At 53.0% G+C, this 23,544-nt stretch overlaps 3 protein-coding genes and 1 non-coding gene across 5 annotated transcripts in view; 1 reads left to right on the top strand and 3 right to left on the bottom strand.

Moving 5' to 3' along the window:
• Positions 1 to 50: 50 nt before the first annotated feature.
• LOC116746193 (EF-hand calcium-binding domain-containing protein 3-like) lies at positions 51 to 4,612 on the bottom strand. The gene is given in 8 exon segments (XM_032617488.1): positions 51 to 277; positions 383 to 561; positions 812 to 932; positions 1,017 to 1,088; positions 1,446 to 1,526; positions 1,529 to 1,588; positions 3,534 to 3,584; positions 4,597 to 4,612. Coding segments are annotated over 8 exon segments (807 nt in total).
• On the top strand, positions 1,958 to 2,064 carry LOC116746542. The gene has a single exon (XR_004347793.1). It is a non-coding gene; the product is annotated as a U6 spliceosomal RNA (small nuclear RNA).
• A 1,047-nt stretch (positions 4,613 to 5,659) lies between the features above and the next one.
• SPATA32 (spermatogenesis associated 32) lies at positions 5,660 to 18,079 on the bottom strand. Its single transcript, XM_032617489.1, has 5 exons — positions 17,441 to 18,079; positions 8,487 to 8,541; positions 7,604 to 7,658; positions 6,290 to 7,281; positions 5,660 to 5,744 (listed from the first exon to the last, which is right to left on the bottom strand). Exons 1-5 carry the CDS (start codon positions 18,060 to 18,062, stop codon positions 5,660 to 5,662), a joined length of 1,809 nt encoding a protein of 602 aa, XP_032473380.1. The 5' UTR covers positions 18,063 to 18,079.
• A 460-nt stretch (positions 18,080 to 18,539) lies between these two features.
• MAP3K14 (mitogen-activated protein kinase kinase kinase 14) overlaps positions 18,540 to 23,544 on the bottom strand; it is a 43,362-nt gene continuing 38,357 nt past the window's right edge. For both annotated transcript variants that reach the window (XM_032615362.1, XM_032615363.1), the window contains 5 exons: positions 22,642 to 23,031; positions 22,372 to 22,478; positions 21,793 to 21,937; positions 20,534 to 20,634; positions 18,540 to 20,171 (listed from right to left, as the gene is read on the bottom strand). In XM_032615362.1, the coding sequence (XP_032471253.1) occupies positions 20,007 to 20,171; positions 20,534 to 20,634; positions 21,793 to 21,937; positions 22,372 to 22,478; positions 22,642 to 23,031 (908 nt within the window). In that variant the 3' untranslated portion in view covers positions 18,540 to 20,006. The remainder of the gene's footprint in view (positions 20,172 to 20,533; positions 20,635 to 21,792; positions 21,938 to 22,371; positions 22,479 to 22,641; positions 23,032 to 23,544) is intronic.

A 23,544-nucleotide genomic window follows, 5' to 3' on the forward strand; every position in this document is an offset into this window, starting at 1 on the left:
TCTTCCACTCTTCGCCTGCCCCGCCCCTCCCCGTCTGTCTGCCCCGCCCCTCACATGGCCCGCCCCTTATCTGCAGGAACCGGCCCCGCCCGCTGGCCCTGCCTCTTTCGACTTTCACCTTCGCTGAGCCGCCCACGGTTGGGCCGGCGCTTGGGTTGGCTGGGCTGGTAGGACTTGGGAAGTCGGACGTCTGGGCGCGGGGTTCGGTTCCGCGTGTGGAATTCTGACTGCGTCCGCCCGTTCAGGTTAAATATCTGGGAGTAGGCGCTGCGCGCACCTGGGGCGAGGAAGCCGGTAGGAGGAAAAGGAGCGGCCAGTTCTGAGAGCGGGTCCCGAGAGAGAGTCCCCAGTCCCGCAGGTCCCCGCCCAGCCCGGGGCGCACCCGCTTTGTGCAGTCCGTGCAGCGAGCACGCCAGCTCGGCCCTGGAAAGGCCGCTAAGGTGCGCGGCCTGGCAAAAGATCGCGAGGCCCGCCTGAGAGCGCGAGGTGCGGCCGTGGCCGCCGGACCCGCCCTTCCAGTTCGAGTTCAGCCGCAGAGACCGCTGCTTCTTGGAGTAGGGGCTTGAAGGAGGAAAGTGGGTAGCCACCTCAGACAGCGCCTCCCCCGCCTCCCCCAGTCCTCTCCATCTCACCGGTGGGGAAACCAAAGCAGGACAGAAAGCCACTTTGGTCTGGGGGCAAGTTGGGGCCCAGGAAACTGACCCAGAATTCAGGGCTCCCGTCTCTGGGCCAGGGACATCTGGGGACTCCTGCAGGGGCAGAGTCTGCTTCCCCCATCTTGGGCCCTGAAGCTGGGTCCAGTTGTGCCCACCTCATCACCTCCTGTACCGGCTTGAAGGGCACAAAGCCCAGACTCATCAGCTTGAACAGCGTCTCTAAGAAGAGCGTTTGCAAGCCCTGGGGATCACAGACCCGGCTGTTCCTCACCTTGCCTAGGGCCAGAGAACATGGGGACAGGTAAGGAAGAGCCTCCCCCTGGCCAGGTCCACTCCTGCCCTACCAGCCTTGCCCCTCACCCAAGCACTGAGCGAGTCGGTGGCTGTCAGTGAGGACACCCAGGAAGTCTTTGAAGCTTACGGTTCCATCACCTGGGAAGAGAGAGAGGAGGGGGTGCTGTAGGTTCCCACCCCGCCAAAGCCCTACTCTGCATACGTGTTAGGGGCTTGCCAGCAGTTCGAGGCATAGAGCATCCAGTCCTGCCTCTGGCCAAGCGTTGTCCCAGGTTGAGTGGGGGAGAAATAGCCCTTGCCCTTGGGAGCCCCAAGTCAGGATGATTATCACAACAGGAATGTTTAGGGGATCCGGGATAGGCGTGTTGATCAGGGCAGGCTTCCTGGAAGAGGGAACTTTAGAATAGGACCAGGCCCAGGATTTTGTGGGCAAGGGAGGCGTTCTTCAGGGCTAGAGGCGGGAGAGGACAGGAGGGCAGAGACAGGGTCACCCACCATCCAAGTCTGCCTGCCATAGAACCTCACACATCTCCTGCGGGCTTAGCTGGACACCCACATGGCACTGGGCAGCTTTCTGCTGCGCGTGTCCATGGTGCCTGTCGGGCTGGAGCTGAACAGTTTGAAGACATCCTGGAATGCTGAGGGTGGGGAGGCGGGCAGGTGGGCAAGGTGAACCACAGGCACAGGAACCCTGAGATTCACCCACTCTAGCTCAGATGGGACTGAGGACTTGGGTTCACCAACCCCCTGTGCATTGTAACTTAATGGAGAACAGTGGCTGCAGTGTGTTGGCACTTGTTAAATGTCCATTCAATTCTCATGTCCAGAAATTGAACTCAGGGCCCAGGTTCGATCCCTGGTCAGGGAACTAGATCCTGCATGCTGCAGCTAAAGATCCCGCATGCTGCAATGAAGATTCCCGTACGTGGCAACGAAGATCCCGCGTGCCGCCACTAAGACCCGGTGCAGCCAATTAAATAAATAAATATTTTAAAGACAACGACAACATGCTCGCTTCGGCAGCACATATACTAAAATTGGAATGATACAGAGAAGATTAGCATGGCCCCTGTGCAAGGATGACACGCAAATTCATGAAGCGTTCCATATTTTTTATATGTACATATAGCTGATTCACTTTGTTGTACAGCAGAAACTAACACAACATTGTAAAGCAATTATACTCCAATAAAGATGTTAAAAAAATAAATAGATAAAATATATGTAACATAAAAAACATGCAATGACCATTCTCAGTTCACAGGCAGTACAAAAAGAGGTCAAATGCTGGACCTGGTCCAAGACTTGTAGCTTGCTAACCCCTATGTTACTGTATATCTGTTGCAATTCTAAGGACCTATAAATATTAAATCATTCTAGTGATCCTATGAAAAAAAAGCCCAAACAACAACAAAAACAAACAACAAAATAACTCATGTCCAAGGCCACACCACCAGTAGGGGCACTGCTGGGCTTTGGACTCGGGCAGTCTGGCTCTAGAGCTACGATGCCGAGAGGCTCCAGGAGCCCTGCTGGCACCTGGCCTGTAGTAGGCACTGCAAATTATTATTATTATTATTTTAACATCTTTATTGGGGTATAATTGCTTTACAATGGTGTGTTAGTTTCTGCTTTATAACAAAGTGAATCAGTTATACATATACATATGTTCCCATATCTCTTCCCTCTTGTGTCTCCCTCCCTCCCACCCTCCCTATCCCACCCCTCCAGGTGGTCACAAAGCACTGAACCGATATCCCTGTGCCATGCGGCTGCTTCCCACTAGCTATCTACCTTACGTTTGTTAGTGTGTATATGTCCATGCCTCTCTCTCGCCCTGTCACAGCTCACCCTTCCCCCTCCCCATATCCTCAAGTCCGTTCTCCAGTAGGTCTGTGTCTTTATTCCTGTCTTACCCCTAGGTTCTTCATGACATTTTTTTCCCATAAATTCCATATATATGTGTTAGCATACGGTATTTGTCTTTCTCTTTCTGACTTACTTAACTCTGTATGACAGACTCTAGGTCTACAATGGAATATTACTCAGCCATAAAAAGAAACGAAATTGAGCTATTTGTAATGAGGTGGATGGACCTAGAGGCACTGCAAATTATTGATGATGAATAGAACAATTCTGCTTTGAGGGGCCCCTGCCAGTATCAGGGCATGATCTTTGCAGGGACATTGGCTCCCCCAAATGTAGAAATGATTCCTTCTACCCCTACTCCCACAGCTCCAAACCCCAGCAGGGCAGGGACCTCAGATTCTTGTTTTCCATCCTTTCTCCCAGTTTCCCTTCTTCCTTTCATCCTGTTTGTCCATCCACCATCCATCCATCCACCATCCAAATACCTTGCTATCCACCAATCCCATCCCTCCTTCCCTCCTTCACACACACACACACACACACAGCAACAAGCCCTGGGATTGCAGAGATGAGCGAATTAGGCTGGCATGGAGAGGTTACAATACAATCACTGGTTTCTCACTGTGTCCCCAGCCTCTGGGCAGGCAACTCCATTGTATTCTCCTCTGAGCACCCCCTAGTTTTCCTCCCTGCTCCCAGCCCTGAGGCCCTCACCTGCCAGCTGCCCGGGTGTCAGGGGCAGCAGGTTCTTGTCTGCAAAGCCGCCTAGTGGGAATGAGACTGGAAAGGCTTTTGTACCTGCTGCAGAGAGATGCCAGGGCCAGGCAGGCCTTTCCCCAAACCCAGCACCCCAGGCCTGGCCTCAGTCCCTGCTCTCACTTCTCAGACCCAGCACTTGGGCCTGTCTGTATTGTATGGGTGGCCACAAGGCCCTTGAACTCCCTTGCCCCCTGGGAGGGCTGTTCAGCCCGTGGCTGTGGCCGCTGCTGCTTCTGTCTGGGTCAGTAGGGTACGCGCTGCTGCAGCCTCCTCCCCTGCGTCCTCCCGGCCTGCTCCTCTCCTGGGTCTCACGTGAGCAGTCTTTGAGGCTTCTGTGGAGGCCTTGGAGGTGGGGAGAAGACAGGGCCGAAGGGCCCAGCCCACTTGAGTGCTAGACTCCAGGGGACCTGAGACCAGACCTGTGGGTGCACAGCTTCCCCTCCCAGGACCCGCGCCGCCCCCGCCAGCCTGCAGCCACAGTCCTCTCCCTGGGGGATTCCAGGGGCAGTAGCTTGGAGGAGTGGCGGACCTTCCCCCTGCCCTCGTCACCTGGACGTTCTCTTTGCCGATGGTGATACCTTGGCCTTCCGTCCCCTGCTGCGTGAAGGGCAGTCACGGGCTTGGAGGCCGGTCCAGTGTCCCAGGTCCACAGTCCCCAAGCTGGCTTCTGGGTGGATCTTAACTTTTGGCATGGGGGCCCTTCTCCCTCACCACTGGCCTGCGCCTCTCTGCTGGGGAACCTGCAGTTTTCGTCTTTTGTGTTTCTGCCTCCCTTAAGGCATGTAAATTTGTGACTCCACTTGGAAGCTAACAGGATGGCTGAGGCCCAGGGGAGAAGCAGGCCCCAGAGGCCCCAAGTCAAGGCGTGGGAGGGTGGGATCTAGCCAAGTTGGGGCTGTGGCCCACCTTACCCCAGGACCCCCGGGAGGGCAGGGGCCCTTCCTCCAAACGATGCAAACCTACAAACCACATTAACAAAATACTTTGGGAAGATGCATCCCAACAGCCAGACACTCACCTCCGGGTCTCTTCATCCTTCCTTCCAGCCTCCTGCCCCCTTCTCTGGCCCTGGCCCATTCTTAACTGCTCACCCCTTCCTAGTCCCATTCTCCCAGGCCCTGGGCACCTCCCTCCTCAGCCCCGTCTCAAGGTGGGGCAGGATTCTGAGGATCTGCAAGGTGGAGATTTCACTGCATCGGGAGCCTTGGCCCAGAGTAGGTCTCAGGGCTCACCAGGTCCCAAGCCTCGATGCTGCCTCCCCTTCTCTTCCTCCCCAACTTCCCTCTTCCTGCCCATGTCCATCCCTGCACTCCAAGTTCTCTTCCCTCCTTTGCTGCCACCTCCTCTTCCAGAAGCTTCTCCACATTGCCTGTCCTCCCCCGCCGTGGGGAGGCTTGTGCGTTTGTGTGCATATGTCTGGGTCACAGGTACTGTGTTTGTGTGTGCCTGTGTGCACGGCACGTGTGGACCATGCTTCCTCGGTCTGCATGTGGCTATGTCATGTGAATATCTGTGTGTGTAACATGCTGGTCAGCTGCTGGGGTGTGTGTGTGTGTGTGTGGGCTCTCCCCTACGCTGGAGGTACCTCGGACTCAAGGCGGTGGCGCCTGGAGGACCAATCCTTTAGCTTCATTCTTGCCCTCCTTCAAGCCCTGGACACTACCCCTTTCCCATGCCAGGCCTTCCCCATGGAGAGAAGCAGGAAGAACTCCTTCCAGAAGCCTTCTCACCTGCCCAGCCCCACCCCCAGCAGGCTCTCGCCTCAGGCGATCCCAACGTGCCCCCTTTTACATCTAAGAAACAGAAGCCTCAGAAAGGGCACCACTGAGGCCTCCCCTAGTCACAAGTCTGCTGCTGGCTGGGAGGTCCGGCTGGGTGCAGGGGAAGTGGGACCACCCATGGGGAGTGAGTAGGCACAAAACAGGGCTGGCAGAGCCCTCAGGGGGCAGGGGCTGCCGGGGTAGCTACAGTGGGGGTGGCATCCCTAAAAAAACCGAGACCAGGATGCTGCAGCCAGAGGAGTTCACTGGTCCAGGAGCATTTGCACAAAATGTCTGAGCCGGGGGCCAGCACTGTAGGCTTTACTGGTTTTGTCTAGTCTTCTCTGGGGAAGTGGGGGACGACAGCTTAAAATGGATTTTCAGCAATAATGGACCCCCTCCCGAACTGCAACGCAAGAGAGAGAGAGAGAGTGTCACTTGGGCCTTGGTGGGAAGGTCAAAAGAGAGGGGTGAGCCCAGAGGCCTCTCCGAGGAAGGCCCTGGGGCTAAGAGGGCCTCTTCCTGCCACGCGGGTGGGCGGCTGGTGTTCTGTTGTGTGCATTCAACACCAGGAAGCACGGGGTGCTGGGGAACCCCATTTCCTCATTCCTGGCTTGATGGAGGTGTCCTGGGCCCAGAGCTGGGGCCATCGGGTTCTCAATAGGGAAGATACTAGCCTGAGCATTTCCAGTGAGGGTGAGGCTGTCTGTGCTCTGGGTGAGAAGCCTCCTAACGCTAGGACGATATTCTAGTTCCCTCTTTGAACCCAGGTCCTTGTCCCTGCCCTGGAGCAGGCTGAGGTCTTGAGGTTGAGACATCACAGCCCACCCATCCCCCAGCCAGTCCCTCATTCCACTGTCCCCACCCCCACCTGGCTGTGTGAGGAATGGGGCCACCTGCACATCATAGCACGGCCCCCTCCTGGGGGAGCTTTGGGCCAGCCTCACTTACTCTTTCTCAGCTCCTTGCGGCTGAGGGGACACGTTTGGGGGCTGGAGAAACTTCACCTCCCCTTCAATGGTGGCCCTCTTGAACCCTGGCTTGCTGAAATCAAGGTAAGGGTGAGGGAAGTGCTTGTCTTCCTGCTTTGAAGCATCCTGCAGCTCCCTGGTTTCTAGTGGTTCCTCTGGTGGCTTCTCTAGCGCCTCCCGAGTGAGGTTTTCCTGCTCTGGCTCGTCCACAGTGGGCTGGGCAGTGTGATCCACAGTGGGCTCTGTGGAAAGCGTCATGGCCATCTGGAGTGGGGCTTTGATCACATGCCCCGAATTGGGCAAGTCCATCCTGCTGGAGGAGGCCATGGCCAGGGAAGATGCGAGGTTGATCAGCTCTGCCAGGCCGATGGTTTGTGGGGAGGGGGACGGCTGGGGGCTTGGAGGCTGCTGGGAGCCTTTGTCTGGAAGAGCGGGCTGGGCACTGGGGGCCTGGCTCTGCTTCTGGGAGCACACAGTGTCCTTGGGGGCCGACGGCTGGTCTGGGTGGCAGGCAGTCTCTTTTGTGCTCTCCTTGATGGGCTGCGTGCTGATCGCCTGTTGCAGGCTGTGTTCTGAGGCCTGGACGGACTCGTCTGCCCAGAAGAGGTGTTTGGAGGTCTGCACACAGATAGAGCGGTGGTCGGTGGATAGCGGGTCCTCCTCTGTGGTACTCAGGTAGCTGGAGTTTGACCTCATACTCCATTGGCTGATGTCCCGCTGCATTAGCCCTTCTATGTAGGGGTGGAGTGACTCTGTCTTATACCCCTGCGGCTCAGGGTCTTCACTGAAGGGTTCCAAGTTAACCACCTTCACCTTGGGCTCTGTGTCCAGCTTGGCCGCGGGCTGGAGCATGACAACCGGGCGCATCTCTGGCTGCGGGAAAGGCTTGGGCTTCGGTTCTGGCTCCAGTTCTGGGTCTAGGCGCGGGACCTCTTTGTCTGGGAACTCCAGCTCTAGCAATTCTTTCTCCAGCTGAAAGGTTTCAACAGAAAGCTGAGGAGGCGCCTGCCCCCACAAAATCCTCCCCGACACCCATTCCCTGCCCTGCCCCCCTCGCGCTTCTTCTCACTTCCTTTCCCACACTTGCCTCTTCCAAGTGACCTGCCTAGGGCAGGGAGGCGGTGTGGGCAGTTGGTGAGGGCGGGTGTACGCACTTGTGCTGACACTGGCCTGGCGCCAGGGTCCCAGAATTGTCCAGGGTAGGGGCTGGTCGGGCTTTAGAGAAGACAGGCCCCAAAGAGCTCTGCCCATGGACTCCCACCTCCCCATAAGATGTGATGCTGCCCATTGTTACCTCCATGTCATCTTCCTCTTGTACTGGCTGGAACTGGTTTTGGTTTATGCCACCCCTAAGACAGAAGGAGACAGAGTGGGTGACAGGGCTCCATGGGGTGGCTTCAGGGGACGGTGTCTGGAGCCCTTAAGGCCCCCTGCCTTGTACACGAGCTGGCAAAATGCCCTCAGCTCACTCCCCTGTCTGTGCCCACTCCCACCAAAAATTCCAGACTCATTCTCAAACTTCAGTGAGTTCTGGAAGTGCCCAGAGAGCTGGCCAAGTTGCCCCCTGCCACCCGCAAAAGAGGGATACAGTTGGTTGGAGGTGAGGCCCAGGAATCTTCATTTTAATCCAGCATCCCAGTGAGCCAGTGCCCTTGAAAGCGGCTCCCTGAAAGAAAAGCCCAGAAAGAAAAGCCCAGAGCAACGCCCTCTCTGGGACCTGCCCGCTCTCAGCTTGGAAATGCAGGGGTGTATATGGAGGGTGCCCTTGGTTCCTGTTGGTATTTTGCCATCATCTTGGCCGTCGCCTTCAGTGCTCAGCCACTGTGACCCCTCTCCTTCCTTAGGCAACTGCCCACCCTTCCCTTGGACAGCTGTCCTCAGAGAAAGGCAGCTCTAAGGGGTCAGGTCCCATCCATGTCTTGGGTGTGTCCCACCACCCCTCAGTCCTCCTCGAACGTCAGGGGCTGGGGGCAGAAGCAGAGGAGGATAGGACCCCCACCCCCTGCTGCCTTTTGGCCTGGATGCTGCCCTTGGGGAGATTTTGGAAACGGGCAAGATAGAGGGAGATCCTGGGTGGGTACACATGAAAACCTCACAGCCATGGCAGCTGGTGAGGGCTGGTGATCTTGGAGGGTTGGGGAGAGGTCCTACGATGATGGGGGGGGACTAGTTCTCACTGTGTATCCACAATGTCCACTGACTCCTTGTCACAGCAGGGAAATCCATTGGCACCTGGCAGGGAGAAGGAGGTGAGGGCAGGGGAGCTGCAGGCGGGGACAGTCCCCGAGGGGTTCTGGAGTCCGGGCTGGAGGTGCTGCTCCAGCCACCCCCTCCCTCCCTGTCCCTCACCTAAGCCCATGTGCCGTCCCCTTGCCCATCCTCGCCAGGGTCACCAGCCCTATCCTCCACGTCTGCTCCCTCCACCTTCCGTGATCCATCACCGTCCTCCATTAGGGCGAATACTAACCGCGGTCACTTCCGTTCACTGAGGGCTTCTAGCCCAGGTATTGTGAGGAGCACTTTACATGCTTCCGCTCATTGAATCAACACAGAAAATGAGAAGAGGTTCACTTGCCCAAAGTCCTTCAGCTGATCATTCAGGAAGTCAGGACCTGAATGCAGATTTCACTCAAGAAACTCTTTGCTCCCCTGTCCCGCATGCCGTCCTACCCTGGAGCCTACAACTGTGTGGGGTTCCCCATCACACCCCAGATGAACTTCACCTTTCTCCATTCCTGCCCCTCTGCCCCCTTTCTCCACTCTCTCTGGCCAGGCTTCAGATTTGCCATTCACTTTAACCCTGGCCTCTCCTGCCCTGAAATCTGTCCTCTCTTCCCCTGGCTTCTCACACCCTCACACCCTGGGGTCATCCATCTCCAACTCTGGGCCAGAGTTCTCACCCCAGGTGCTTAATTTGAGGTGATGCTGACACCCGTCTGGTTACTGATGAGCTCCAGTCATCCTCTGCAGGAGAGACTGACTCCTTGGGGGAGCCCCCCCACCCCGCCCCAGCCCCCTTCCTGGAAGCTTGTATCTTTTATTGCCGAAGCTTCTTTTTCATCTTTTGGGGATAGGAGCCACCAGGCTGTCCCATTCTCTGCTCCCCAGCGGACTGGATAGAAGTTGTTGGTGGGGCCATCATGGCAATGGGCAAACTGAGTCCCTACGAGCCTGGAGTGTGGCAGGAAGTGACAGCCTTGGCTCTGGCTGAGAAGGATTGCTCCCGGGATTAGACCAGAAGGATTAGAATGTACTGTGGCCTCTCCCTAGAGATGTAGAGGCTGGAGAGTGTCCTTGAATGGCTGGTGTTGTTCCTGGGATTTGGCTTCCTCCATGTTCAGCCTGGGCCTGGTATCCAGAGTGCTGGGCTAAGAGTACACCAGGGACAGTGTACTCACAGTGGTGGGCTCAGTGGTCTCTTCGGAACCCATCACCTCCTTGACCACCATGCTTCCTTCGACCATCCCTTGGCTTTCTCCCCACGTCTCGCTTCCTCTGCAATTCTACCTGCCCCAAGTGCTGCTGTTCCTCAGGCTTCTGACGTCAGAGCCTTCTTTTGCTTGCTTTACAAAGTTTCCCTGGGAAATTTAATCAACACCTGCAGCCTTAACCCTTCCATAAACAACAACTGGATATGGATAGAAGGGGAGAAATTATTATGGTGTAAACCTCATTGCAGCACTGGGGGATGGAAGCAAAAGTCTGAGGTTGATTCAACTTGGGGCCTCTGTACCCAACTTGGGGATGTTCTATTAGGGATTCAAGTGACATTCTGTAGTGCGTGAAATCATTTCAATTTCCAATTTTGGGTTGCTATTATATAGAGATGTATTGATCTCATATCCTGTAACCATCCTAAAATCTTATTAGTTCTAGTAACTTTTTTTAGATTCCATAGGGTTTTCTATGTAAACAATAATGTTCGTGACTCAACAGTCTTACTTCTTCGTTCCCAACCTGGATGTCTCTAATTTCCTTTTCTTGACTTATTGCACTGAGAATCATCTCCAGTAAAATGTTGAAGAGAATTGAGAGTGGACATCCTTGCTTTGCTCCTGAGCTTAGGGGGAAAGCATTCAGTATTTCACCACGAAGTATAATGTTATAATTTTTCTCATAGATGCCCTTTATCAGGTTGAGGAAGTTCCCTTCTTTTCCTAGTTTACTTAATTTTTAAAGAGGAAGGGATGTTGGATTTTATCTGATGCTTTTTCTGAATTTATTGAGATTATCATATGGTTTTTCTTTTATATTCTGTTAATATATTATATAAGTTATATATAGCATATATTATGTTAACATATGTTACATATTATTCTGTTAATAATTCTTTTATAATTTGTTTATGGTGAAATAAATAGATTTAAAAAAATTTTTATTTATTTATTTATTTATGGCTGTGTTGGGTCTTCATTGCCGCATGCGGGCTTTCTCTAGTTGCGGTGAGTGGGGGCTACTCTTCGTTGTGGTGCGTGGGCTTCTCATTGCAGTGGCTTCTCTTGTTGAGGAGCACAGGCTCTAGGCGTGCGGGCTTCAGTAGTTGTGGCATGTGGGCTCAGTAGTTGTGGCGTATGGGCTTAGTTGCTCCGCGGCATGTGGGGTCTTCCCGGACCAGGGCTCAAACCCATGTCCCCTGCATTGGCAGGCGGATTCTTAACCACTGTGCCACCAGGGAAGCCCTAAATTGATTTTTTTAGATGTTAACTCAATCTTGCATTCCTGGGACAAATCTCATTTGATCATGATGTATTATCTTTTTATACGTCGTTGAATTTGATTTGCTAACTTTCAAAAAGGATTTTCACATACATGTTCACGAGGTATATTGGTGTGTAATTATCTTTTCTTATTATGTCTTTGTTAGGTTTTGATACGCTGGCCTCATAGAATGAGTTGAGAAGTATCCCCTCTTCAATTTTCTGAAACAGATTGTGTAAAATTGATATTATTTCTTCTTATTTTTGGTAGAAATCACAAATGAAGCTTGTGGACCTGGGCTTGGAGTTTCCTTGTGTGAAGATTTTTAATTACAAATTCAACTTTCAAAAATAGATACAGGGCTATTTAGCCTATCTATTTCTTCTTTTTTATTGTGGTAAAATATACATAGCATAAATTGCCCTTTTAAAACTATTTCTAGGTATACAGTTCAGTGGCATTAAGTACATTCACATTGTTATGCAACCAACACTATCCATCCCCAGATTATCTATTCTTCTTGAGTCAGCTTTTGGAGTTTGTAATTTTTTTTTAAAGGAATTTATCTATTTCACCTAAGTTGTCAAATTTATTGGCACAATTTCTTCCTAATATTCCCTTGTTATCTTTTTCATATCTAAAGAATCTGTAGTGATGTCACCTCTTTCATTCCTCATGCTAGTAATTTTTGTCTTTCTTTTTTTCTTGTTCATTTTGGCTGGAGATTTATCAATTTTGTTGGTCTTCTTTTTTTTTTTTTTTTTTGTGGTACGAGGGCCTCTCACTGTTGTGGCCTCTCCCGTTGCGGAACACAGGCTCCGGACGCGCAGGCTCAGCGGCCATGGCTCACGGGCCCAGGCACTCCGCGGCATGTGGGATCTTCCCAGACCAGGGCACGAACCCATGTCCCCTGCATCGGCAGGCGGGCTTTCAGCCACTGCGCCACCAGGGAAGCCCTGTTGGTCTTCTTGAACCAGCCAGAGATATGTCTGATTCCTGTCTGGTCACCCTAAAGTGACATCTGCCAGGCAATAGGCTCCTGAAGTCATAGGTTCCCAAACAGCTTTTTATGATTTCACTATTACACATGAACAACCAAGCATCACCAGGCATTTGAGAAAACTGCTAACATAGGAGTGACAGACCAAGAGAAAAAATCACTCCAGAGTACGAGAGGTAATTTGAGAAACTGAAGGAAACTTAAAAATTCTGATCATCTTCAGAGATTCAGAAATGAAGATATTCAACAATATATATTGCATCCAGAAAACAAGAACAGGATACTATTTTAAAAGAATTAAGAAAAGAAAGAGCTTTTTGGCAAACAGAATTGGAAAATAAAATACAGAGAATATTCCTAGAAAGTAGAACCAAAATATCAAGACAATGTGAGAGAAAAGGATCAAAAGGAAATCTAGGGCTTCCCTGGTGGCGCAGTGGTTAGGAATCTGCCCGCCAATGCAGGGGACACGGGCTTGAGCCCTGGTCTGGGAAGATCCCACATGCTGCAGAGCAACTAAGCCCGTGTGCCACAACTACTGAGCCTGCGCTCTACAGCCTGCGAGGCACAACTACTGAAGCCCACGTACCTAGAGCCTGTGCTCCACAACAACAGAAGCCACTGCAATGAGAAGCCCGCACACCGCAATGAAGAGCAGCCCTCCACTCATCGCACCTAGAGAAAGCCCACGTGCAGCAATGAAGACCCAATGCAGCCAAAAATAAATAAATAAAATAAAGTTAAAAGGAAATCTAATTCTGGGTTACAGAAAGGGGATTCAGAAAGAATGGAGAACATGGAGAAGAAAAGAGAAATCAATATTTCCCTGAGCTGAAGGATGTCATTGGCTTAAAAGTGTTTACTGAATGCCCAGCACTACAGATGTCAAAAGATCTTTGTTGTAAAAGTTCATTGCACCAAGAACAAAGGATTCCTAAATGTTTCTAAGTGGAAAAACAAGTCACCTACAAGGGGAGGAGAATCATACTGGCAGCAGAGTTAGCAACAAAGCTTGTCTTTAAAATTTCTGAGGAAAATGGTTTTTAACCTAGAATTCTATATCCAGCCCAACTATCAATTCAGCCATGGAAAACTCAGAAAATTTACCTCCTCTTTTTTTTTTGAGGGGGGGGAGTTATTTGAGGATGTGCTAAAGCAAAATAAAGGTGTAAAACAAGAGAGTCAGGAATGAAATAATGTGTCCACCCCCGGAAAGAAGCTAAGTCCCAGATGTTAACTGTATAGAGGCCTACAACCAGTACACATTTGTGCAGGAGAATAGAGGATCCTGGGCAGTAGGTCTCTGAAATAAAGAAGACCTGACAATGTAGTTGGCTAGATGTAGAGGTTGAAGAAAACAAAGAGTACAAGGAAAAGGCCACTAAAAACTCCAGGAAAAACAAAAAGCTGTATGAGAAAGAAAAGGTAGTTGTGGTACCTTTTCTGGCCCTGCAGTGAACAGTTGTTATGTAGTCACAATAAGGTAAATCCTGCTTATTAACTTTCAACTTTTAGAATCAATATATAAACAAAATTTGGAAAACATAATTATGGTTATGGGACAATATGAATGTTACCAACCTTGATATTAAAAAAACAGAAATACAGGTTAGAGGCTTTGGGAGGTGTAAGGCAGGGAGGAAAGCTGAAGGGAAAGGTAGGGTCACTACAAACTTCATCTTACTATGTGTGTTGTCAAAAGATATTCTCTAAAGTTGATGAAAAAATAAAGATATAAGTATATTAAATTTACAAAAGCTATCAGCATATCTAAAAACAATTGAAGTTGGGAGGATGGGGGAGGGTGGTGCCATTAGAGCAAGAAAGTGGTAATGTCTAGAGCTGATAAACCAAGAAAAAGCCTGTGAGCTTGTAGAGAGATAAGAAGGTAACTAGGCAGAAAAACTGTTCACATGAAACAAGAGTGGTTGCTCTGAGGAGTGAGGCTGGGGGTGTGTGGTATAGGGGATTCTTGTTTCTCATCACTGAATAACCTCTTCAGTACTATTTAACCACATGCATATATTTCTATGATAAAGTTAAAAGAAAATGTTGAGCCCCAGGTACTGGCCAGGCACTGTGCTAGGGGCGGAGGAGATAGTGATGAACATACACAGTCTCTGCCCCCTTGGAGCATTCAAGCCTGTGGCTGTGACTGCAGGAGACCCTCCAATCTCTATTTCTTACTCTCACTTCTCCTGAGTTCTAGACTCAAACTGCAATCACTGATTACACATTTCTCCTTCAGGGGGCCTCAACTTCACCTTGTCCAAAACACTACGGATTCTTTGTCAAAGCCTGGAATTCCCCTGTTTCCTATTGTGACGTTGCTCAGGATTCGCCTCTTCCTGAAGACCTCCCAGATTCTACCTCGAGGTGCAGAGCTAGGGACTCCTCGTCCAGTTGCCCCCACCCCACCCCACCCCTGCGGACTTCTATCTAAGCACACAGCTTCTTTCTGACCCTCAGTTAGAGGTGGGTCGGGTGCGTGGGCTTCTCACTTTGAATCTCTGATCCTCTACAGAGAGTCAGATATAACGTGGATGCTTAGCAAAAGTCTGTGCAAAAATATGGTTTCCTTATCCCTCTCACCCTGCCGAACCCTGCGGTTTATCCCCCATTTCTGACCTCAACTTCACACCCTGGTGTCCAGACTCTAGCCTGGCCAACACGGTTCTGCGTGTCTGACCTGTCTTCCTTTCCAATCTCTCATCTCTCGATAACCTTCTCTGCCTGATTCATCCTTCATCCTATCACCCCAATTAGAGACCTGGGTCATTTGTGACCGTCTCACTTCCCCAGCTTCTGGCTTTCCCACCACTGCTGTTACTGACCTTCTCTTCTGACACCAAAGTCAACACAAACCCAGGACTCACTACCTCTCAAAACTCAATTCTGAGTGCTTTGCACACAGTCGATCTTCAGAGCCACTCTATGCACAGGTGGCCGCGACTCTCCCCTTACAGATGAGGAAGCTTGCACAAGTCACACAGCTCTTAAGAGCAGTACCATGACCTGAACACAAGTCGGACTGGTTCCAAACCCTGTGGTGCTAACCATTGTGCTGTCTGAAATTTCTTTAGGCCTCTAGATGGACCACTGAACCATGTCCCCCCACCCCCATCCCCACTGGGCATCTCAATGACTGCAGAGTGAGCCTGCTGCTTCACCCCTGCCTCTGCTCACGTCTAGACTCTAGGGTGGCCTCAAAGATCCTGCATGGTCTGACCTCTGCCTTCCTTTTTCATCTCCTGGTATCTAGTTCCTTGCCTTGCCCCAAGCCCAAGACACCCTGGAGCATGGCAGGGTCTTTTGTGCCCCAGTGCCTTTGCACAGGCTATTTCTGATACTCAGAAAGTCTCTCTCCTGACAAAATCCTACCCATGCCTGACAGCCCAAATCTCCATTGTCGTCATCTCAGTGATAATCCTAGCTATCCAACCTACATTTTAATTTTTAGTTAACTCATCAGACTCAGGGCCTAGCACAATGCTAAGCCCTTACAAATAATAAATGCTAGAGAGGGTGCGGAGAAAAAGAAACCCTCCTATACTGTTGGTGGGAATGTTCTCACTATGGAGAACAGTATGGAGGTCCCTTAAAAAACTAAAAATAGAGTTACCATATGATCCTGCAATCCCACTCCTGGGCATATATCTGGAGAAAACTCTAATTCAAAAAGATACATGCACCCCAATGTTCACTGCAGCACTATTTACAATAGCCAACGCATGGAAGCAACCTAAATATCCATGGACAGATGAATGGATAAAGAAGATGTGGTATACACACACACACACACACACGCACACACACACAATGGAATATTACTCAGCCATTAAAAATGCTGAAATAATGCCACTTGCAGCAACATGGATGGACCTAGAGATTATCATACTAAGTGAAGTAAGAGAGACAAAGAAAGACAAATATCATATGATATCGCTTATATGTGGAATCTAAAAAAAAAGATACAAACAAACTTATTTACAAACTAGAAAGAGACTCACAGGCACGGAAAACAAACTTATGGTTACCAAAGGGAAAGTGGGGGCGGGGGGGTAGGGATAGCATATACACACTACTATATATTAAAATAGATAACCAACAAGGACTCACTGTATAGCACAGGGAAGTATACTCAACATTTTGTAATAGCCTATAAGGGAAAAGGACCTGAAAAGAAATATATATATAACAATTACTGTGCTGTACACCTGAAACTAATATGACATTGTAAATCAACTATACAATTAAAAACTAAAATAGGACTTCCCTGGTGGTGCAGTGGTTAAGAATCTGCCTGCCAGTGCAGGGGACACGGGTTTGAGCCCTGGTCTGGGAAGATCCCACATGCCGCGGAGCAACTGAGACCGTGAGCCACAACTACTGAGCTCGCGTGCCACAACTACTGAAGCCCACGCATCTAGAGCCCGTGCTCCACAACAAAGAGAAGCCACCGCAATGAGAAGCCCGCGCGCCCCAACGAAGAGTAGCTCCTGCTCGCTGAAAGCCCGCGCACAGCAATGAAGATCCAACGTAGCCATAAATAAATAAATAAATTTATAAGTAGATTTATAAATAAATTTATAAAATAAAATAGTTCTCTGCTGAGATTAAAAAAAAAAAAGAAAAAAAAAAGAAAAAAGAGTAAGTCCTGAAGGGGTTGCAGTAAATGTTGCAGGAGTTATTTAAGTTGTTTGCATCAATTTGTTTGCCTTAGGCATTTGGGACGGCGCGGGGGTGGGGGTGGGGGCGGGAAGCTGCTCTCTGGTAGTTGGTTCTTGGCACGTTTTGAAGGCTGGCCTATGTCCTCCTGGGAGAGAAGGTCTTGAGAAGAAAGCCTCCATTTCGGGGGAGGGGGGATCTGAGCCCCCATTATTAGAAACCTGGGAGATCCAGGGCCCTGAGGGGCAAACATCTTTGCTTGCTGGTACGGAGAAGAGTGCAAAGCACAACGGATGCGCTCAGTAAACATCTGTTGAAGCAGATTGCTTTTCCTTGCACAAACTCCAAGCATCAACCAGGAACAACTTGATTTGATTTGGGGGTGGTTCTCGGCAGTTTGGGATAATTCATGTGTCGTTTCTGGGCACAGGGCCACTGCTCTTTCTGGGTACCCTGAAGCCCTCCAAGAACCCGCCGGGTCTGCAGCCTCCACCCCTCGGTGTGCACGTGTGTACACACACGCTTGTGCACCGCGCAGGGCCAACGCTGGGTGGGTGTGGTGGTCAGGGTAGCACCGCCCCTCATCCTCGCTGGGATCGCGAGGGTTTTGGCCTGGGTCGACCTTCCTTTCAGGCGCCAGGCAGGGGCCCCGGCCAATCCCCGCCCCCGGAGCCCCGCCCCTCACTTTAACTTTCCCCGCCCGGCCCCGCCCCGGCCGTCCCTCCGCGCCCGGCCCCGCCTCGCCGCGCGCCCGCCCGCTCCCACCTGTCACCCCCATGCTGACCGAGGCTCTGTCTGGGAGACGGGGAGCGGGCTGGTGGCTGCTAACCCCTCCGCCTCCAGTGCGCTCTTTGGTGGCGGGCTGTGGAGGGCGGTGGAGATGCCGGGGGCGCCGGCGTCTGTGATGTCGCCGCCTCTGTGACATCCCTGCCGCGACCCCTGCGGGCAGGGAACAGCGCTCACGATCCCGGCGAGTGGGTGGGCTTGGCGGTTGGGGGGCATCTTCCGGAGTGGGCTGCCCCACCTCGCCCCGCAGCCAGCCGGATGCCCCTCTCCTGGAGACATGGGGCGGCCCTGCTCTCTGCAGCAGGCCCAGATTGGTGGAGGGCGGTGACCTGTAAGCCTGGGGTCTGCTAGGCTGAACTTTGCACCTGCCCTGGGCACACTGGCACAAGGCCGCTGCCCCTTCTGTGCGCCCAGGACCCTCCAAGAACCTGCTGAACCTGCCACCTTTACCCCAAGTTGTGCACGTGTATCCAGTGCACACACACTGGGACACAGCTTTGGGGTGCAGAGCTGGATTAGATAAGGCACCCTGTGTGCTGGTGGCATCCATCCTCAGACAGGTCCTCCCCCACCACCAGGGAACCGACTTTGGGAAAGTCATCTCTGATCACCTGCAGACACGGGTGGCTGGAAGGGCTGGGAGTGCAGGCTCACTCCCAGTTCAGTTCCCAGGAAGCCAGGCCTCAGGGACAGAGGAGTGGTGGGGAGGTGCGGGGGGATGTCTTTGTTCTGGGCATGTGGTCTGCCCCCACCTATCCCTGCTGGGTCAGTGCCCAGGCTCGACATCCTCCTCCGCCTCCCCTCAGCCTGGCAGTGTTCTGCCAGGGACTTCCCTGCTGTCACCGGGTGGGGGATCTTGCCTAACTGGTCTGAATGGATAGCTCAGAGGCGGAACTGGAAGCACCAACTGGGAGGAGTGGTGGGAAAAGCAGCCCCATTCAAGGGCTGAGAACAGTCCTTGCCTATGGGGCAAGACTTGACAAGGTCCCACCAAGAAGGCACAAGGAGGCTGCTGTCAGGATGTGAGGTTCAGCACACAGGCAGGCGCGAGTGGAGACAACCGTGGCCCAAACACACTTATTACCTCAAACTTTATTGCCTACGAGGAGTTCTCTACCGTCTCAACTCTGCAGGACCAAGGCTGCAGTTCTTCATGCACGGGGGGGCCGGGGGTCTCTCCCTGGGGAGCAGCATGGCTCAATGTGGAGAGCTGGGCAGAGGCCACCGTGGCAAAACGGGGGGATGAGCTTCTCCCCAGATGGAATCTCAGGGGACATCCCCTCACCCCACAACAATTCACAGTTGATTAATGCTACATGAGTGCTAATCAGCTCCCCCGGAAAGAAGAGGCTGGGTTGGGGTGATGGTAGGGGGCGCTCACCTTAAAGAAACCTGAAGGAGGTTTGAGGGGTCACACGCATGGAGAAGGGTCAAGAGCTGAGTCCCTTCACCCATCTCCTGGCCTGCTTGTGCTCATGCAGAACCGCTGGCCTGCCCTCCTGGAGGGCAGCCATGAAAGTGCTTGAGGTCATCAGAGTGCAAAGTGCAGCTGGCAGTGCCCCCGAGACCAGGGGCAGCAGGACCAGTGAGTGTCTCGGGAAGCTCATGTGAGGCTGTTGAGAGCTGTGGCCTGGGTAACAGTAGCACCTGCGTCTGCTGACTTCTCTCGAGTCTATCGTGCTCTGTCCTCAGACGGTTCCCGTCAGGTAGGTCTCATGTCGCCCTTCACTACTACAGATGAGGGAGCTGAGTGCCATCTGGGCAGGGGCGGTGCTGGGCCTGCGGTTGGGGCTCGGGGCCTGTTGCTCTGGGGAAGACTCGTGGCCAGCAGCAAAGGGGCATGTGCTTAGGGACTGAGAACCATGTCACTTGAACGCCTTCTCTGGTCCTTGGCCGAAGCTGAGCTCAGTTCAGGGCCTGGGTTGCGGCTCCCTGAGAAGTGTGGTGTTTTCTCCCAGGGAGACCCCCAGTGTCAGGCATTCCTCCCTCCCTGACCTGGTCTGAAAAACACCTAGAGATAGAAGGGGGGCTGATGGCCAGGCAAGGCCGGCCAAGGGCGTCAGAGGGCCCCCTCCATTAACCCAAGGGTAGGCACACCTACTGCCCCAGTCCTGTACTGGGCCTGGGGGTAGGTCATTAGATGCTCATACCTGCCTGGAACCCGAGGGAGGGGCTCGCCCACCTCTCTGGGACCTGGGCCGGAAGCCACTCTCCCCTGACTGCCAGCAAGTGGTCACTGATCCTAATGGGTCAGGCCAGCTTGTCAGGACCAAGGCAGAGAAGACCCTCTTTGTTCCCCATGGGAAGAGGCCTCCTGTCTTCCTCCTCCTCCTCCTCATGTGGGCTCAGGAAGGACACAGGTGGGAGATCCTGGGAGGTGTTCTGCTAGCCCCACCTTACTGCTGCCAGCCCCTGGTCCCACCGCTCAGCCACAAGCTGGCAGACCCCTGGGAGCAGGCAGGCTGAGCCTGTGTCTCAGGGGCAGCGCTGAGCACCGAGAAGGAAGGTCGCTTCTGGCCGAATGGAGCCAGTGGTGGAAGGCTGGTTAGGGCCTGTTCTCCAGCTGGCCATGCTTGACCCTCCAGCTCCAGGCGAAGCTGCCATCAGGGGCCAGGGTGCACTGCAGGTCGATGCCCGAGTCTGGCACCTCCATGTCGTAGCGCACGGGCTGCCCGTCCTTGGTCACCAAGCTGAAGGCTGAGGCTGGGATCTGGGGGCAGAGCAAACGAATGGGCCTGAGAGTGGCAAGGGGCACTGAAGGTTCCTAGAAGTGCGGTGCTGACGGTCTCCTGCCGTGCTGGCAGACACCTCCCTCCAGCCGAGTAGGCAGCCCTGAGGTATCATCTGCCTTTCCTTCTGGAACACTTGCAGAATCTCTCCTGGCCCAAGTGTGGGTCCTGAGGACCCTTCAATCACCACGGCCAGTCTTGCCCTGGGACCCCAGGGGACATCTGGGGCCAGCTATTTCCTCTGGTGCCATTTCTACTTATTCAAAAGCCTCCTTCCTGGAGGACTGGGCTAGGTGCACTGGGTTCTGGGGCTCTGCCCCTAAGCGTGTACCTGCCCCCTTACCTGGCTGCTGATGCCGGTTGCGATGTCTCCCACCTTGACCCGCTGGAATTCCCGGATGTGCAGGTGTTCACCATTGAGAGACTGTATTTGGACTTTCACACCTAGAAGGCAGGTAAGGTGACCGTCAGGGGAGTGGCTTCTAGCTCCCTAAGGCGCCCTGTGTAGGGGGAAGCAGGGTGGCTGTGGGGAAGCTGCAGAGATGACATGGAGGATGGAGTGGCTGTAATGTTATACCCCTGCTAGCTCTTACTGGCCATTTCCTGTCAACACCAGGAATTTGGCCTGCACAGTGCAAACATCTAGGGTTGGCTCCTGTGGGGAAGTAGTATTTCAACTTACAAAGCAGAAAGGAACTGGAAACAAAGATTCTTAAATTAGATTGTGGGCAACTTAGATTTTAAGTCCCTGACGTGGAGCGGCCTGTGGCCAGGCATGGGGGCTTGATGCCATGAGTCTCACTGTCCCCAGGGAACCGTAAGCTGATGAAACCCTCATTCCATCAAAATCACAACATGACCTCTGCAACCACGCTTGAAAACAGAGTTCTACATATGTTGTCCTTCTCATCTTCTGACTTCAAATGTCAGAGGAGGATCTCAGCAAACCTACTACTGAGTTTTTTTTTTTTTTAATTATTTATTTTTGGCTGCGTTGGGTCTTTGTAGCTGTGCACGGGCTTTCTCTAGTTGCGGAGAGCAGCGGCTACTCTTCGTTGCAATGCACGGGCTTCTCATTGCGGTGGCTTCTCTTGTTGCGGAGCACGGGCTCTAGGTGCGTGGGCTTCAGTAGTCGTGGCTTGTGGGCTCTAGAGCTCAGCCTCAGTAGTTGTGGCACACGGGCTTTGTTGCTCCACGGCATGTGGGGTCTTCCCGGACCAGGGCTCAAACCCGTGTCCCCTGCACTGGCAGGCGGATTCTTAACCACTGTACCACGAGGGAAGCCCCTATTGCTGACTTCTTGATTAAAACGCTCACGGGGTCCCGTTCTTCCTTTTCCCTTTAGAAGACATTAATTGCTCAGTTTTTGGACTCCAGGCCAGGAAAGACTGCTCTCTGTCCCAAGCTAGAGACCTTCTGGGACTCTATCAACTGCTCACAAGGGGCAATGGTCCTTGACTGCCCCATGAGGAAAGGCTCTTGATGATCAGGGCCTTTACTCTAAGCCAACTTAATGGCCAGGTACCTCAAATTCTGGGTGCCAGGTGCCTTCCTCTCCCTTCCCCACTGTGCCCCAGTCCCAGGCGGATCAGGGGACTGTACCGTTGAAGTAGCTCGGCGTGTCGGTGGGCCGCCCCCGGGCCAGCATCATGTCCCAGCTGGAGCTGCGGGCCTCCGCCTGGCTGCCCCACGAGTGCACGCCGGAACTCAGGGTGTCCCGCGAGCTCTGAGAGGCCTTGGACGCGTTCTGAAACAGAAGTGGGCACAGACTCAGGCCCCCGGGCTCAGGGAACCATCTCTGGCCTTGGTCTGATTTGGCAAGGAAGTGCCCATGTCCTAGGCTGGAGCGTGGCTCTCCTGAGCATTGGGGCTCAGCACAGGGCTGAGCTCCTGAGGGGCCCTTGGGCTGGAGGAGGGTGAACAGTAATTCTATGGGGACCAAAGCCAAGCCTTTCCCCTCACTATCCTAGTAGCCAAACCAGTCCCTAATTCTCGGGTGTGTTGGAGATGGACCGTCTCATTCTGAGAAACCAGGACCCCTGCCCCAGTGAGGACCCCTCCCAGAAGGAACGGGCACCCCTGTCACCTGCCCTTTACCCACTACTTGCACACGGCCCCTTCACTGGCCGGACACAGAGCCACCTGCCCTGTGCCCTGGCTCCTGGCCCACGGCCGACTCACCTTCTCACTGTCATCTGACAGGGAGAGGCTGTCGACACTGAGGCATGACAGGATTTGCTCCTGTTCCTCCAAAGAAAATGGCTGCGACAGGCTGTTCAGAAATAATTCTGCAGAGAAAGGCAGAAGACTTTGTGAAAGACTGGGAGGGTCCGGCTGTGCCGTCGGCATTCTTCTGCACAGACTGCTGACCCTGGGAAGAGGACGAAGCCCAGGCCTTGGTGCAGGGCCCAGGCCTGTGCTCAGGGACCTGGATGCCGTGGTTGCCCGTACCTATTTCCAGCTGTTGCAGCTCTTGCTCGGGGAAGGTTGCCTTCCGCTCTGGTGAGCTGGAGTTCTTGGCTGGGGTCGGATCCAGGGAGGACAGAGCCAGTGGTTCCCACGTCCCGGACTCTTCTTTGCCCCAGTGCAGGCTGGGAGACTTGTTCTGCTCTGGGGGCTCTGGGGGTGGAGGAGGCTGGAGCTTAGGGGCCCCGCCTGCTGCGTCCTCAGCTGGCTGGGGCCCCGGGTCCTCTGGTGAGAGCTCCCCTGGCGACAGCTCCACTGGTGGGGCACGTAGGGTCTGGTGAGGGTGCCCTTGGCTTGGCGGTGGGTGGGCTTGGAGTGGCGGCGGATGTCTTGGTTCTTTGTACTCTCCCCTCCAAGGGCTCCTCAGACCTCCCACTACAAAACAGAGAGCACACGTGGTGAGGTGGAAATGGGCCAGGCCAGGTGGCCTTTCCTGAGCAGAAGAGGGCCAGAAGCGGGCAGTGAGGGTGGCCTTTCGCCCGGCCAGGACATGACTTCGGAGGGCAGTGTGTGGTCTCCAGAGGAGGCCTCTTCCATAAGATGGCCCTGATGATGGGACTAGGACAGTATTTCTTCTATTCCATTTTCCTCCTAGGTAACAACTGCAAATTTAAAAGTTACAGAATTGGCTCCAGAGAAGGACTTTGTTAATATTAATAGTAAAGAGAAGATTTAAAAATAGCTCTGGGGTAATGCCAACTCACAGTTCCCAGGCGAATGGGCCTCGCTGACCCTCCGTCTCTCTTACCCCTCCCCTCCCGATAGTCAGTGCTTCCTGAAGACACCATTCCTCTGGAGTGGGGGGCAATTCAGCCCTGGGGCCATTACAACTACCATCTAGGTTTGGCGTCAGGGGGCTCTGCAAGGTCTCTCTTCTGTTTTATTCCC

The sequence above is a fragment of the Phocoena sinus genome, chromosome 20 (genome assembly GCF_008692025.1).
Source record: "Phocoena sinus isolate mPhoSin1 chromosome 20, mPhoSin1.pri, whole genome shotgun sequence".
NCBI classification, from domain to species: domain Eukaryota; kingdom Metazoa; phylum Chordata; class Mammalia; order Artiodactyla; family Phocoenidae; genus Phocoena; species Phocoena sinus.